At 36.6% G+C, this 17,707-nt stretch overlaps 1 protein-coding gene across 2 annotated transcripts; it reads right to left on the minus strand.

Annotated features, from left to right (window-relative positions):
* Positions 1–4,050: 4,050 nt before the first annotated feature.
* Positions 4,051–17,215, minus strand: LOC136252071 (putative leucine-rich repeat-containing protein DDB_G0290503). Of its 2 annotated transcripts, none has more exons than XM_066044427.1 (7): positions 17,058–17,215; positions 16,635–16,943; positions 14,642–14,707; positions 13,797–13,919; positions 11,450–11,527; positions 5,425–5,481; positions 4,051–5,356 (listed from the first exon to the last, which is right to left on the minus strand). In XM_066044427.1, the coding sequence occupies exons 2-7, from the start codon at positions 16,932–16,934 to the stop codon at positions 4,328–4,330; spliced, it is 1,653 nt and encodes a 550-aa protein (XP_065900499.1). In that variant the 5' UTR covers positions 16,935–16,943; positions 17,058–17,215; the 3' UTR covers positions 4,051–4,327. The 2 variants fall into 2 exon arrangements, with proteins under 2 accessions (XP_065900499.1, XP_065900498.1); XM_066044426.1 differs by having other exon boundaries at positions 16,635–16,953.
* Positions 17,216–17,707: the final 492 nt, after the last annotated feature.

A 17,707-nucleotide genomic window follows, 5' to 3' on the forward strand; every position in this document is an offset into this window, starting at 1 on the left:
ATATGAAATAAAATCTAAAATCACAGTGCACGCTATCATATAGACAGCGTGTGTGTGTGTGTGTGTGTGTGTGTGTGTGCACACGCACGCACGCACACACACACACACACACACACACACACACACACACACACACACACACACACACACACGCACACACACGCACACACACACACAACTTTCCTACAGTGCCCATTGGTGTTACACCTGGGTGAGTTGCTTCCCCAGTTACCAGGTTGGGGTTGAGGAACAATGCGAGTATAGTTTCTTGCTCAAGGAAACAACAGCAACTGGGCATAACCATGCATTAAACCTGGAGGGTACTCCAGCCACACATATACTCATACACTTTCACACATACAGATGCATGTACACACCCACACATAGATATGTGTATCGAACTACACAGTTTTCAGTTTTCACAATTGTTATTATCATATGAGATAACATTACTGGAAACTTGTCATTTGCTGGTAATCATCTACACTTGTAATACCATACTTCTGTTTTCAGTTCTAGCAGAATGTGTCATGCCATGTAGCTGCTATGTGGCATAGCTATAATTTACAGGACAGATAAAAAGAATGTATGTTGGATTATTAAGGTGGTATTTTTGTAGCAAACGGCATCATATTGTAGACTGAGAGATGCTAAGATGTAGTATTATATCATAAATAAGTACAGTTATATAGATGTCACAAAGTTACTTTTCATTCCATTATACTAATGCTTACCCATTTTCATAGATAGCAGATAGCCAAAATGATTTTATGGCATAACCTATTCAGTGTAGAAAAGTGGATTATTACTTTCACAGCTTCATGTTAGTAAGATTTCTTTACAAATTTGATATTCATCATGGCATTAAATGACACATCCTTAATTAGCTATGTAGGACAGTAGCTATGTAGCTATGTAGGACAATAGCTATGTAGTTACAGTAGGACAGTAGCTATGTAGTTACAGTAGGACAGTAGGCATTCTTTTGTTGCACATATGTATGTATAGATCCCATAACACAACCCTCTTATTATTGTATGTGTGTGCATGCACGCTTGTATGTGTGTGGGCATGCATGTGTATGTGTGTGCTGGGTGCAACGTATTGTGTTATGTGTGTGTGTCTCCTCTGTATTTGACGGATGGAGAATTAGAGACCAGGCTAGCTAGATTCACATTAGCTTTGCAATTACAGACCATTATGCATACATAGCTACACATCGTGCTTTCATGCAGAAGAGAATTCGACCTTTTACTTTCAGATTAAGCTCTACAGATAATTAAGTTCTTCTATTGTCCATGTGTGGCCTATATATATAATTATCCACAAAGCTTGTTAAAAGGTCATTCAGCATTCCTTTATATATATATGTACCACTTCACACCTCAGATCAAAGGAAAGCCAGCGCATATATATCACATATCGCACTGATTCAAAATGTTAATGAGATATACACACTGCTACCAGTGCGTATATCTCGTTAAGGCAGTACATATATCTTGTTAAGGCAGTGCGTATATCTCATTACACACTGCCTTAACAAGATATATGCACTGCCACCAGTGTGTATATCTCGTTAACTTGAGACATTGCACACCTAATAGGAGTGCACACTATATCCAGAAATCATCAGATCTCTTTGATGTTATGCTGTTATCCTCTTCTCTTATATAGGGAATCAAGCAAGCTGTGATTGTGGGAGTGAATTCTGCCAAACAACCTGTGATTGTGGGATTCAATTTTAATACATCAGCACTAGTTTGTTTTTTTACTTTTACAAATGTAGAAATTAAAGTAACTCAATTAACACTAGTCTCTATATTAGCAAAAATATAATCAAACTACTGTTTGATGTATTAAAATTGAATCCCACAATCACAGTTTGTTTGGCAAATTCAATCCCACAAGCACAGCTTACTTGGTTCCCTATATAAGAGAAGGATATAGCAACGAACGATTTTGTCAATTAGGTGGGTCTACATGCTAAAGTAGAACATATTAGTTATACCACGGGCACTCGTGCTTTGCCTGTATATACGCACTCACATGCGTATATATCAGGCAAAGCACTCGTGCCCGTGGTATAACTATTACATGTATATATATATATATATATCAGGCAAAGCACTCATGCCTGTGTATATATATAACTATCATCATAATTATACTATTTCAGCAATTAGTGACCTGTGCTAAAGCATGTACAAATGTTGCCATAAAAGTCATACCAGTATAATTCTGAATTTATAGCACAGTTATAGCTATGTACTGTCTATATATCAACCAAATGAAAATCATGTATTTTTAAATGACAATGAAGTAAGCACATGGTTTAGTTTTCAGCCATTTGTTAATAATGTGACCTTACTATAGTGTCCCCAGATTCTCTAGACACCATTTTCTCATCCACTGTTTGCAACTGTTTACTGCCAAGTCTTAAAAGTATTTCATTATATTATTTTGGTATTCTTCCATTATTTCTGGTTTTGATTTGTATAGCTACTGTGTATACACACAGGAACACTCTGTGAAAATGTTTCAACATGTATTAAAACAATGTCATCTGAATAAACTTTTATTCCTGAAATATCAAGCTCACTCATATATATATAATATATACTTTTGTATTATAGTTTGTGCCTATGCAAAATGCTGGCTTTATAAAAACTAATGCAATGGAAAGTGTATGACTATACCTACCCACTATGATTGCATACAATATATGTGCCACAGTAAACTGTTACAGTTATTACCTGCTGTGTCACTCTTGGAGGTTCATAAAAACATATCAGACTGCAAATCCAGAACTATAAAGTTTTGGCCTGAGTATATTATGAGGTAGACTTTTATTGTGATTATGACATATAACAACTTGCTAAGCTAGATCCATGAAGCCAGTCTCACAAACTCTACAACTAAAAAAGCAGGTAATTTACGTAACTGGCAAAACTCATTGTTAATGTATGTACCCAAAAATACAAAATTACAAATGTACGGCTGTAATCAAATCAAATATGTGACCAGGCCTGTGAAAATAGAGCATGTGGGCACAGTCACACTACAGGTCATATCTCACTACTGGAACAGAATATTTGTATTCTGTAACATGCATCATAAAGTCTGCTAAGAGCTAAATATTGCATAGCCATAGTGTAATGGTACAAAAGTTATGAATAGCGAAAGTTTGAAAAAATAGGCAAAAATCATGTTCCCACATGCCCTATTTTTGCAAGCCCAGTCACATATATGCCACTATTTATCTGTTTGGGGACTCACTACCCACCCGTTTAATATCACCATATCACTTATAGGGTATATATACACATGTGCAATTGTACACAACACTCTGGGCACAAATTTTAATGAGGTTCAGGGTGGTGTGTAATTATCACTGGCATTTCTCTAACTGACTGCATGCATAAAATTGAGGGAGACTTACATAAAACTACTCATATACAATGTTGAGATGTTAAGGCTCTAGGCCTCCCAACTATGACTGCATCAAGTATGCCAGCACATTAAACACATAATAGGCCAGAGTGCAATTCCAGCATAACGCTAGCTGGGTATTTCGAACTATGTATCCTTGAAATAGAGCAGTCAGTAGAAAATGCAAACTGCAATAGAGCACTCAAATACATTGCACATAGTTCCTTAGATTAATGTTATTCTCTGATGGAACTCTGTCACTTTGTAGTAAAATACTCTAATAGAGTATTCATGCACTGATTAAAATGTTCCAAGATTATTGTAAGAAATGTTGTTAACCTAGGAGCATAATGGGAACACAGAGAGCATAATACATAGGTGAATATTTTGGGAAATTCCTAAAGTATTTTGGGAAAATTTAATCATATTTGATTCAGCCGGCCTACTCTCAACCCAGAAATCAACAAGATTCACTTAAAATCATCATATTTACTTTCCAAACAGTAATTTGTTACCATTATCATAGCTAATCTTGATCCAGGTCAACATTTTGATTGAATGCAAGATAATTATATACATTTGTGCAGTTGATCAATTGCTTTGTGTGCCTTCTTCAGAATCTCACATGTACATGAACAAGAATATTAATTTGCAATTGTGCATCCAAAAAAATGGCCTAGGAGTAACCACTGTGGCTCCATGACTTGCATTTGTACAGACAATATATTTTATAAAACATGCACACATCAAAACATACTACATTAACTTTAATCAATGTTATAACGTATGTTTAAACTTGGAGTTGCAACCACTTAAAATGTCAAGCAATACACACATAATTACGTACTTGGTGCATTAAGCCATAAGCTTGTATATATACGTATTTATATACTACATGTTACACAAGACTCTTCAGTTTTAATTTCAATTTCCTGATCTCACACTGGTACAAGTGTACTTTGTGGTGGAGTTCTTCAATCTGTTCAATATATACCTCAATAATATCCACCAGGTCCTGCTTTGAACATTCCAATACCAGCTGTTGTTTGGAGCACTCAACACCATTTTTTCTGATGATCACTTCTGCAACTTTTCCGGAATCCTGTTTATGTAGTGAAGGTGGATCATCTATCTCCTCCTTTTCATTCAAATTGGCAAGTATTTCTTGTATTTGTTTCAAATTCTCTGATGTGTTTTCCATCTTTCCTTCAATATTGCTCAGTTTGTTATCTTTTTCCTGTACTTGATTTTCCATCTGCTCACATCTTTGTTGATACTTTTCAATTTCTTTTTGATGTTTGCTATGGTCAATTCTTGCTTGTGTTTGCTGTTGTGTTAGTTTTTGTTTTAGTTCAGTTATTTGTTTTCTCAAGTCTCTGTTCTGTGCTTCAACATGTTCAATCTTCTCTTGCTTTGAATTCAATTTCACATCAGCACTCTCCACTTGAACTGTCATGGTTTCTACTTTGCTTTGTAAACTTTGCAAGCACTTCTCAAGTTCATTTCTTGCAGCTTTGGATTGTTCTTCATTTTCCTTTGTATTTGACAGTTTTTCATTCAAAGTAGCAACCTCTACCTTAAGCTCAGTTGTGTGTTCATTTAGTTGCTTGTTTTCACTTTTAAATTTCTCAATCATTTCTTTTTGCAACCCTTCCCTTTCCTTAAGACGTTCCAGCTCCTTAACTTGACTTTTTAGCTCATCACATTCTGATTGCAACTTCTTTAAAACTTCTTCTTGGAATTTGTTCCTTTCTTTAAGCCTTTCAATTTCTAATTTTGACTGTTGATAAAGTTCTGTCTCTGTTTTAGCTGTGGTGCTGTAACTTAAAGGAATAGATAATGATCCGGATCTGTGTTGTCTTGGTAAACAAGTTGGTGATGATGGAAGCGATACTGAACCATTGCACTGCTTAATGTGACTAACAGACTAAAATGACAAAATACCGTCAAATACTGACTCTACTCTAATTTAACATACATGAAAAACCTACTTACATTTCCAAGGCTTCTATTAAGATGTTTCAGTGACCCAGTTAACCGAAGAGGTGGTTGCTGTAAAGATAGTATTAGGCATATATCGCTTCTTGCATACCATAGAGTCTAGCTATTTATATTCACATGTTAAACAAATAGCAAATGGCTCTTATTTTTACTACAAAATGATACAGTTGATAGGAACATAATGATACAGTACAACAGTACTGTACAACGGTACTGTATTGTAGGAGTAATGAAGGTTTGTACTGTTTTACATTTTGCTGGCCAGACACCAGTCTCAGCTTTCGTTCATGATAGCCTGGCAGTATTGGTAAGAGGCATAATCAAGCCCAAAAGTACCTTCAGAGTGACCCTAAATGCTTTCTTTATTGAACTTTGTTTCCAATTATCCAACCAGTTTTCTACTGACTAACTGACTACCCAATTGATGTCTTTATAGCCTTGAATATGGTTAAGGCTACAGGCTTGGTTTCTTCACTGTTCAATGTTACACATAGGCCAATATGTACATTTTCATCCATCACAGCTGCTACAGTGCATGTACCTTTGTCTTCTTTATGTGCATCTCTGGTTTCTCTACTACCACAAAGGTGTTGATTTGCAGGTAGTACATTATGGCTTACATGTTACAGTGGTGGATACAGGGGGGTTGCAATGGTTTCACCCCTCTGAAAATACTGCACACGTCCCAAATTTATTTACGATTCTTATGGGTGATAAAATCACCATGTATTATATTGGGATTTTTTCTACTGGCCAAACTTCGTACTTTGCCTTTGAAATCACTGAAAATGCCATCACGATGTTTAGGCGTGTTAAGCACCTCTGAAAATAATTATCATTTTAATGAGTGCAAAGCAACTTTGCTTCAAAACATTCAAGATTCACCTGTGAAACAATGCTGTGGAGTGATTTTTACTGATTCATTGCTAGCTAGTTTATGCCATGGATCTATGTAGCTATTGGCCACTGAGCTATCAAGGAAGCATTCACCCCAGCTGGACAGTCTGGGATCACAGTTATTGAAAACTTCCTGAATCTGAAACCCCTCTCTAAAAATTTATAGATCCGTCACTGTGTTAATACTGGGAATTGTCCATTATGTCTGTTATAACTGGATTATTTGCATAGCACTTTTTATTGTAATAGACAGAACAGCTGGAAATAGCCACTGCAGGTTTCAGTAATTGATAGTCGGGGAACATGTTCAGATGCAAAAGTTGTTTATATTTCTGGTGTCATTCTTCCTTTGATGCAGTATACACAAATTCACCAGTCATAGTTATATTACAAAATAAGTAAATAAACCAATAATTATGAGAAAAAATAATTTTAAAATCTTGTAGGGAAACTAGGATAATAGCAAATAAACATGAGAGCTCACCTACACATATCTGCAGCTCTACACTATAGTCTGTTTGCATTCACCTGAGCCTCATTTCTTGTTAATAACTCTTGTTACTTGGGCCAGCTGTCCAAGCATTTGGTGGCACTGTGAAGCTCTTTAAACATCGGAACTGTTACTCAAAAAAGCACTTTGATGCGGGCAAGAACAAGTGAGTTATGAGGCTTTAATAATATCCCATCCATTTAATACCCATACATTTAGTATGGACGATTCGGGCACGCAAACATGTTTATAACATGAAAACATGCTTGTTCCAGTACAAAACCATTGGGAGTGAACACATGTTCACCTCTTTGATATTACTATATTTGGCAGGGGCTCAGGTGAATGCGTACCGACTATAGTGGGCATTTAATCCCTACTTCAGTCATGGTTATAGCAAGTTATATGACTGAAGTATAGACAGTAAATGAATGTGTACTAGTATACATGCAACTGCAGCTGTAGGCTAACTCTCTTGTTCTTTACATTTACTGCTATGATCCTCACTCGATCTTAAAGTTTTTTTAGTGTTTCCTTGTACTTGTGTAGTTTAAGAAAAGACAGATATTTAATCCTCAGAATGACTACAAATCAGGATCAATGCAAAATAAAACATGCTCTAACTGTGCTACGCTGGACCAAAAATCATCACCAATAATAGCTTGTGAAATAACACTGATTCAGTTTAGTAGCAAAGCTACCACTGACACAACCAAATCATCTGCCGTGTGAAACTAAGGAAGACACTACATGGATGCATATTCACATTCATAATATGTACATGTACATGTAGTTGTGATTGCATGTCAGTTAGAGTACAACATGTGGCATAGCTTCTTAGCAAGTATAGAACACAAGAAAATGCTCAATTGTAGGCTACATCAATTCAACCTGATGAAGGAACCGATTGAGAATTTCAGGATTCTGTGATAATCAAAATTTCTGATTTTACTACATGATAAAAGACAACTTTTATAACAATGCTGGATGATAGGCCATGCCAGTAGTGAGTTTAATCTTGATAGTGCTATATGACATGTTTGAAAGCCACATACACTAGAATAACAAGGTTTTTTGTAAAATTTGAGCACCTGCCAGCCAAGTGTATGGCTGAGTTGCAATGACTGGCAAAAACCTGTAACTGTTGAAACTGTTATTTGGAACAAATTTGTGGTTGGTAAGTAGCATTATAGGAAATGGGATGGGAACAGAAGGAAGGAACAAGAACTACCAACAGAAAATGCCTGATAAAGGTCATTAGACCCACATCAAATATGTCAGCATAACAAAAGGCATAGTAGGCTAGAGTGCTATGCCAGCATAACTAGCATTAATGTCGATACTTCAAACTATGGAGATTAATTCCTTGAAAATAGATCGATATTCCCTAATAGAGCAATCAGTGGAAAATGGAACTACAATACGTACTGTATATAGCTCCTTAGATCAGTGCTCTCTAATAATTAAAATGTTCCATGATAATTGTAAGAAATGTTGGAGCATAATGCAAGCATAATAGAAATACTGAAGAGCATAACAGGTGAAAATTTTGAGCATATATTTGGATTGTACATCACAATGCATGCCAAATCCTACCATCAAAACACTCCAAGTACACATTTGTTTTGGCTATTCCACCAGGGACATAAATTTGCTGGACTATTAGAGGCATAGATTAAGCACACTGTATATAGACTAGCTAGGATGTCAACAGTGAAAGCTGGCTACTCCCTTTAAACCAAATGATACAACTATTAAGCATGAAGAGGTTTACAAAGTATAGACAATTCCTATTATAGGTTTTGGAAACTGCACCTAAAATTACCAGGTAACAAGTCATATAATTACGACAGTGTATGCAGGAGTTGCTGTCAGCTCCATTACATATTCTTCCTCAGGGTTTCCACATTCATGGAAGGTAATAGAATCACACACCATCATGTCCAGCCATACCATCCATTATCAAAATATGGACTGGCAGAAAAGTTTGTGACTCAACACTTATGACACAATGGAAAGCAGAATTGCTAACTCTATAAGCATAATTATACTAAAACCAGGACCACAATGAACAAGAGATTCTCCACTGGTAAATCCTTGTGTGTCTCAGAGCTGCAGAAGACAAAGTTGGTGAATGACTACCATGAACATTGCAATTTTAACCTATATGCCAATGATTAACCATTTATATAGTAATCAAGAACTAGTCTAAGAGTCTGATTAACAGGCAGTCACTGATCTACAGGAAGAAGAACCTGATAGTGTTGCAAGCAGAACTGATGGATATGTGAAGGTGACTACTGTAGCTCAACCCACAGGTATAGCGAAAGCATTGTACTGCCACAATATGATGATTCTCAAACATTGTGCAATGCACATACTCGAAAGAAAGCAAACATAATGAATGCACTACGAAGTACTACTGCAACTTATAAACATTTATATTACAACCCTTGATTGGTAGTTTGCACTAGTGTACTGCGATACAGTGCATTTGATGTATCGCGTATCACCATCAATAAACTGTTCGATACGATACTGTATCACGATACTATAATGAAGTGGTCATGACTAGTTATGACTGGCATATTAACTAAAATAGTTGTATATTTATCTGTACCTTAAAGAGGCAACACTGATTCTACATTCACTGTGTATCTCACTGTGTATACAAATTTCTTAGTTTATTCAGTGAGTGATGATAAACTGTAGTATGACAAAGAGCCAGTGTGTTTAGTATGAAAGTACATCTCTACCAGGATACCTGCCTCTATTACACCATCCAGACAATTTAGCTACCACAAACATTTTAATGCATGCTCCCACAAAGGTTTGTCCGGATTACTCCGGATTTTGATGAGTTGTCAAGATGGCTAGTATCAGCAGATTGTTTATTTCTTAGTGGTACAGTCCTATATACTTGAAGTGCAACCATTTAGAAGACTTGGGTAAGAATATTTTAGCCATAACAGGCGTTAACAGTAGCACTAATACACATGCAATTATATGGCTTCTCGTAGCGTTGCATTTTAAACAGAGGCTTTCTATTTGAGTATCTAGATCACTGTTACAGTAATAGAGCAATCACTGACTGTTTCTACTAGAAAACTTCGATATATCGATACTTTCTAAGTACAGTATCGTATCGTGATACTTATTTGCTGTATCGATATATTGCCGTATCGATATGTATTGCAGATCCCTAGTTTGCACCACTTTACAGAAATAAAGTTGAGATACTATAATAGAGCATTCACTTACTCTAATACAAGTCAGAATACATTAAGATAACTCTGCCAACTGAAATAAAACATAAGCCATCAGTTATACAGGAGTCAGCAGCAATTGAGCAAATTGAATTAAGCAAATGATTTAATGAGCAACAAAATATACTGTCTATTACCTTAGAAAAGAAGGCTGCATGTTGCACCAAAATTGCTTTTGTGAAAGGGTCCAAATTTCTGCAGTAATTTGCAAAGAGGAATTGACTATGAAAACATTCTACTATGTAGATGGTCTCAGGATCTACTATTATTGTACTTGCCACAGTATCAAAAGGATTTTCAAAAACTGATCATGCTGCACAGTTGATTTTGCTATTGGCAGAAGTTGCTGTGGAAGATTTTCCAACTGCATCACCTATAAAAATATTGATTTTCATCTTGTATTTCATAAGGGAATATCAAGTTGGGGTTCCAGCATAACACAATGCAGGGGCGGAGAAATAGGGGGGGGGGGGGGGCAGAGGGGGCAACTGCCCCCCTCACTTTTTCCAATGCCTAGTTGCCAAAGTAAAGCAACTACTTTAGTCATTAGCCCACTTACTTTGCCTTTATTTACTGGGATTTGTGCTAAAGGTTATGCAAGCATGGAATATTGCATGAATCAGTACTGGGAGTGCATGAGATCGATATACTCTAATAGAGCAGTCACCTAACTACTCTAATAGAACATTCAGCGGAATCATTATAAGTTTGCCCTGCTATATGCAATTAATTCAATATGTCTTCACTACAACCCTTATATCTATATGTATATAATCAACAGCATGAGTCTATCTGAAATGCCTTCATTTACTGATGTACAGTGTCTCAATGATAGTCATTGCATAGCAGTATCCTATTCAAGTACACATGTTCCACTGAAAATGCTCTCAGATTCAATCTCAAAACATCCAAATCTCAAAATTTTCCTGTGGGGGCATGCCTCCAGACCCCTTAGTATTGGCGCGCTTTGCATGCTAGAGTGCAAAGCACACTAAGGTACGGTTAATGATTTTAAAACATTTTGTAACTTACAACCAACCCACATGACTCCCCCCCCCCCCCCCCCCACACACACACACACACACACACACACACACACACACACACACACACACACACACACACACACTTTTGAGTACTGTTCTCCACCCCTGACACAATGGTTTATTACCCACATTACTGCAGCAGAAGTTACAGTGCTTTGTCTAAATGCTGGGTCTTTTTGGCCCCCAAGGACTGTATAGTAATTACCTATGAAGTGTACGCGTGCGTGTATCAAACTACCAGACTATATGGTACACATGTACACTCATGCATCCTACACATCTTCATGCTCATACATTCAGTACAGTAATGTAAAACTCACACAATCTGAATGGGTAGGTGGTAAATCCAGAGAAGAGTTTGAAGCATTCGGTGGTTTAAAAGACCATCCAGTTTGTAGCTAAACAATTAAATGTATTATACTGACTTGACATACAGTATAATGCCAACAAGTTTATTGCAAGCATGAGATTTTGTAGACAGTAGCTATTGATAGGCTGCATGTCATTGATAAATGCAATGTCTAAAATTAATGATTGTGACAGCAAGCTTATAAAGTTATCTGACAGTTTATGACAGGCCCATCAAGTGTCTGCATACAATTAGACAATACTTTTTATAAACAGTTATCATATTTAGAGACAACCATCATCAAAAAACTACAAAAACCTCATACCATTACTTAATAATAAAGACACACAATAATGTGTTATGTAGTCAAGTGGCAGACAAGTGTGTATTATACAGGAACTAAAAATGATCTTTGTGCATCTCTAGAGCTCAGTCGCAACAAGGCAAAATCATATTAGGCACCTGCAGATAATGCTTTATCACTATTGGTGCTTGAAGCATCTAGCATAATGGACAGAATTATGCCATACTACTTATTCTTGCCTGTGAAAACACATACAAAAGAAAAATGGCATACTCTAATAGAACAGTCAGTCAGTAACTCAAAAATTAAGTACAGCAATCACTATGGCTATGACTGTTTTATTTGAAATTTTAATTATCAACATTGTTTTTAAACCACCCACGGCCAGCAAAGTGTGTGCATATATGTGTGTGCGTATGTGTGTGTGTGTGTGTGCGTGTGTGTGTGTGTGTGTGTGTGTGTGTGTGTGTGTGTGTGTGTGTGTGTGTGTGTGTGTGTGTGTGTGTGTGTGTGTGTGTGTGTGTGCGTGACGTGAGTACGTGTGTACCTACCTATCTACCTACCTGTGTATGTCCATATGCGCTCACATGAGCAAAATTGTTAATTGTCAAAGCATGAACTTTGCTGAACTTTGCTCTGAGGTGGTTTCTTTCTGGTGGTCGATATACGGATGTGGCAACTCTCCTCAGACTTTGTGAATTACCTTCCCTTCAGGTTCTACAGGCATTTAACAACTGAAAAACAATAGTACAGATCTCGTAGACTACCAGGAATAGCCTATCCCTTCAAGTTGAAAGGGGACATGTCCCCTAACAAAAATGAAAGGTAGTTTTGAGGGTTTATTGAGAGAATTTGTGGGAAAAAACACAATAGTCAAACTATAGAAACAGTTTAGAAGATACTTCTGTGTGTAATATGTTGTTAAAAGCGGTTTGTTTAACAAGCGCTTCCTTAACAGTGCATAGCAATGCAATTGAAGATTGAAGAATTACGAAAATTTCATAAATTATGAAATCCAAAATTACAATAACTTAATTAATCGATGTATTATTGCAAAACCAAAAACCTATTATAGCTAAAATAATAGCATAGCACTACATAGTTTGTTATGAGTTAGTTAGCTGCTGGTTTTTAGAAGTAGCACAACAACCTGTTTAAACAGATACTCATATGTATGAGCCAAAAGTTATTATTGTAAACATGGAGGCTATAAGTAGCAAAATTAATAGCGAGCATATCTAATAGGCTGAAATGAGATAGTTTGGAATTGTGAGTGATTTTAGACAATGGAATTTGGAGAATGCCTAGATATTTGCAAAGTATGCAGGGTTTGAATTCTGGTAAGAGACCTATACACAGATGTACTTACTGGATAAGACACCTAGCCACAAATTTTGACAAGCAATTTACACAGTTTGTGGAATACTAAGAAAATTCCAGTTACAGAGGCCATTGTCTAAATAAAGAAGACATGCAATGCTAGGATAGATAAACACCTCTCAGGAATGATGTAATAATCACCCAGGCTATTCCTTGGTGATTATTACATCGTTCTTTCAGGGTTGTTTATCCACTGAAAAATCCTAGCACTGGATGTCTTATGGTATTACCTTAAGTGATCCTAGTATAGGTAATACCTAGGATAACATACAGTAATACCACCAATGGCTATTCTAGAGTTGACATAAAGGTAGAGACACAGTCTGATTTACCAGAAAGTCTGGGGTGAAACCCCCAACTTAAAATGGCTAAAATTGATGCTTAAAAGCAAACCTAACAATTCCAACTTATGCTGCAACATTTCCCCAAACATTTTTTTAACCAGGAGGACCGGTGCTCCATCCCCTGGTCTCTTTTAGGACCACCTACGCTGCTCACAGCACTGGCACATCTGTGCTTTATGGGTATCCTTCAAGAGGGTCCTCTCTACCATTACTATTTTATGCAAAGTTTGAAAATATTCTGCCTCTCAATTATCCACTTTACACAACTATACACTGGTTATATGTACTACCTCTGCTGATTTATCCTGTGTGATCTCGTCAGAATTTTTAACATCAGTGTTACTGTAGTGTCGCATCATTGAGTGATCACTCCTTGTGTTGTTCTGTGATATGTGAATGTCTGCAACAGAGCTCTATGATAAAAATACACCAAATACCTGTAACACTCATAAACCTGAAGCACAAATTTATGCAAAATAGTTTTTAATTAACTAGTTGTATTGCCTCAAATTACACCCAGTCTCATGTAAAGTCTAGGTCCTGTTTAGTAGCTGAAGTAGAGGGTATAATAACAGAAATAAATGCTGGCCTTTTAAATAAATACTGAATCTAAAATACAGTAGGCTTCAAAAAAAAGTTTACATTTTGTAATTGTAATTATGTTGTAGTAGCGTAATTACAAAAGCGTAATTACGAATTGTACTCTATTGGTAATTATGAATATATTGTAAATATGGCTGGTGATAAACCACTTTTTTGCATAATTACGGATTACGGTCAAAATGTAATTACAGTACAAACAAGCGTAATTACTTAGTAGTCACACTGTAATTACAATTACAAAACATAAACTTTATTTTGCAACCTACTGTATTAACACCCAATGCACTAAAGAAACCATCAAGGAGGGTACAACATGAAGGTATGAAGTAAATTCCAATGAAATATACAAATACTGGCATTGTAAATACATGCAAATGCTGGCCTCAAATGTTTCTGGTCTTTTGTTTAGACATCAAGATTAGAAGCTTGTAATGCTAAAGAGTTGCTGTGACATACATGATGCTAGTAGTTGCATAATACATGATCTTGATAACTGCATTATAAATTCCGAGCATACATATAGTTACTTTACCTGCTTGGCAAACACTCTCTTCTTCACTTTATGGGCAGCTCTATGGACCAAATTCTTTTTCTTGGCCTGCGGAGGTGATTAAAAGCAGATCTCAACCCTTTCTTAGAATGAGCTACTAAAGCTATTAGCCTATGTAGGTGGTGAGGTGATAGTTTGATTGCTAGACAACTTGCAATCTAGCAAAGTGCCTAAGGGGGTAGCCACACAGCCATCCCTTCATATTCAACCTTTATATAACTATACTGAACAGTACAACTTTATATGCCACAAGAGTAGTGTATTGATTACTATATGAGCATGGAGGTCATTAGAGGAACCCATAAGAAGGTTGAATGGGCTGTTAGTCATATAATATTATGAGAGTTCATTAACGAGGCTTTATATACTTAATTAAATTAGTATAACGTCCTGTTTATATGTGTGAGTAAACGTGACTTGCTAAAATAACAATTCTTATGATGTGGCTAAGGGAATTATTGTGGTATATGAATATATGCATGATAAGCTTCTGTCTCGGCAAATAGTTGTTAATACAATTAGCTAACTCACACCTTTGGTGTTTAAGACAAAGAGTCCAGAATTTTGATAAACACCTAAGACTGTATACATATATGCAATAACAGAATGGGACTAGTGGAATGGAGTGATGGAACCATGTTTTTGTTTGTTTGTTTTTGTTTTATTGCTACACTGAATGTCAAATATGTAGGGAGATCTTTCAACTTAAGGGTTGCACACAATTACCATTATTGCTTGGCTAGTATTGTTTGCTAATCAGTATTGAAATATGTGCAAAAGAAGCACATAGTAGTTAGCACCATCACTAAGTTTAAATCAAGATCAGTCCAGTTTCTTCTAATGATCAACAGTGGATTTCCGGTGTGTGATGGTTACCTTACCAAGAGGCTTAACATTTATGCAAAAAAATATTATATGCTAGGGGAAGTTCCATGCATTCTAATGAGCATCCAAGTCAGCAAAACTAAGCAGCTGAAGTATATCTGTTTTGCCACTACATCCATCGGTAGCTGATACACAACAACTACAGCTGGGTAAAGGTGACAAGTGCATTGTAGTTTTATGTGGTCAGACCACTTTGTTTTCTGTGTGGGTAAAAAATGTGGTAAGGCCAGACGAGCACTTGTATATTCCACATTAAGTGTAGCAATATATGTATGTGTATGTGTACGTAACTTCAACCAGTTGTCTGAATATTTGCTTAAAAGACAAAACAGAAAACATGAGTCCAGTAGTCCTAACACAAAGAACATACAGCCTAATGACCATACATTTGCAAGCCAGCTTTATTCACAACATTCTATGGAGAATAGCTATCTACAAAGCATCACATACCTTCCTTACTTAACCAGAGAATGTTGTTGTCCATATTAGGAATGGTATTAGTAAACAACTAGTAAGTCGACTATGCATTTTTGTGGCTATAGTCAACACATAAGATGCCAAATTATACTCTTCACATTTTTCTCTCCAATTTTGCAAGAAGTAACAAATCCCTGTAGCTACAACCTTCAGTAGGTATGTAATAAATAACTCTATTATAGAACTCTTTTGTAGCTAGCTATGACATTTCACTCTGCTCAAATTTCATCATGTGTAGTAGGAAGAGGAAAGTTCGGCAAATTTGGTGAATGATAGCTATCGGTGTTTCGCCAAACTAAAAAACTTTGTCCAGTACAATTAGCTAACAGCAAATTTGCCTTGCCAAAATCCTATCATAACAAATTCGTCAAAGTTTCCTCCTGTCAAGCATCCTAGCTATAGCTATAGTAATCACATTTAGATGCTGTCATTTCATAGCACAGCCTGAAACTGAACATTTCTTGCTGCTCAACAAAGACAGTGAAATGACTTAGCTATAGATGGGATATATGATTTGGAGCCTTTTATTCAATAATGAATAGCCACAAACAATGACCGCCTGCCTACATGCAAAATATTGCGGATAAGAAAGCAGCTCTAGCTAGCCACTCACATTTACACTATCATTACCCACAGCTGACAATGTTTCCAACAGTTCCTGATGATCAGCATGGTTTGTGCTGTTGAGTGATTCTTCCAGTGCTTCAAGGAAGTCCTTTGGCTTCTTCAAACACTTATTGGTCAATTTCAATGACAACTTGTAGTTGCTGGTCTCTCCTTTCTGAAGTGGTCCAACATAATTGTCATAGTAGTCTTGGCTGCTGAGGACTCCTCGTTTCACCAGGTAAGGACCAATCACTTGTACATCCAATAACCTGATGATGCTAGGATAGTAGTCCTCCAGTGATGACATTTGTCCAAGCTGAAATCGACTGATAAGCATACGGTAGCAATTGTAAGAGATTACGTAGCCTAGCTATTAGTGTAAATAACTTAATGTATAGCTACAAGCAAAGAACCCACACACTCGTCTTACCTTTAATTCACAACAGCTCAAGTCAAGTGAAATAGCTAGCTACGTACAGATATATAGCAGCGTGTATTGCAATACGAAGCACGCAGATACGTGTCAGATTAACGCTGTGCACAAGCTACGTGGTTCAGACACTGCACAGCACACAAGATTGACTCTGTGACCAAGAGTTTGCATATAATATACCCTGTTGAAAAGCGTGCTAATACTTCCGAGTTCGTCCGTTTCTCTATGACTATGTATACTAATGATTTCATCATTCAGATTGAAACGGCACTGAGGGGCTCGCTACAGTCGGCTACATTGTTACAAGGTGATCATTCCTCGCTGGACCATTCGTGAATATGGTTATTGTAAGTTTATTATTGTATTATTGTCAAGCTCATTCACATTTATTGCTGATCGTTACTCAGTGCTGTCAGTTTGACGTCTTTTTTGAGAGATATTACAAAAATCATTAGGGGTGGAATTACATTTGACTGAACAGGAAGTTCGTTCAAGAGTGGAAGAAGTAAACTTTATGCTTAGTACTAGCCACTCCCTAGACTTAAAATTCAAGGGGTAGGATTCACTGTGGGCAGAGAGTTATACAGTGACCATTAATTGTTTGCAGGTTTTATATATAGAACTGGTGATAAACTTAAACAAAAATC

Source organism: Dysidea avara, chromosome 4 (genome assembly GCF_963678975.1).
Source record: "Dysidea avara chromosome 4, odDysAvar1.4, whole genome shotgun sequence".
NCBI lineage: Eukaryota > Metazoa > Porifera > Demospongiae > Dictyoceratida > Dysideidae > Dysidea > Dysidea avara.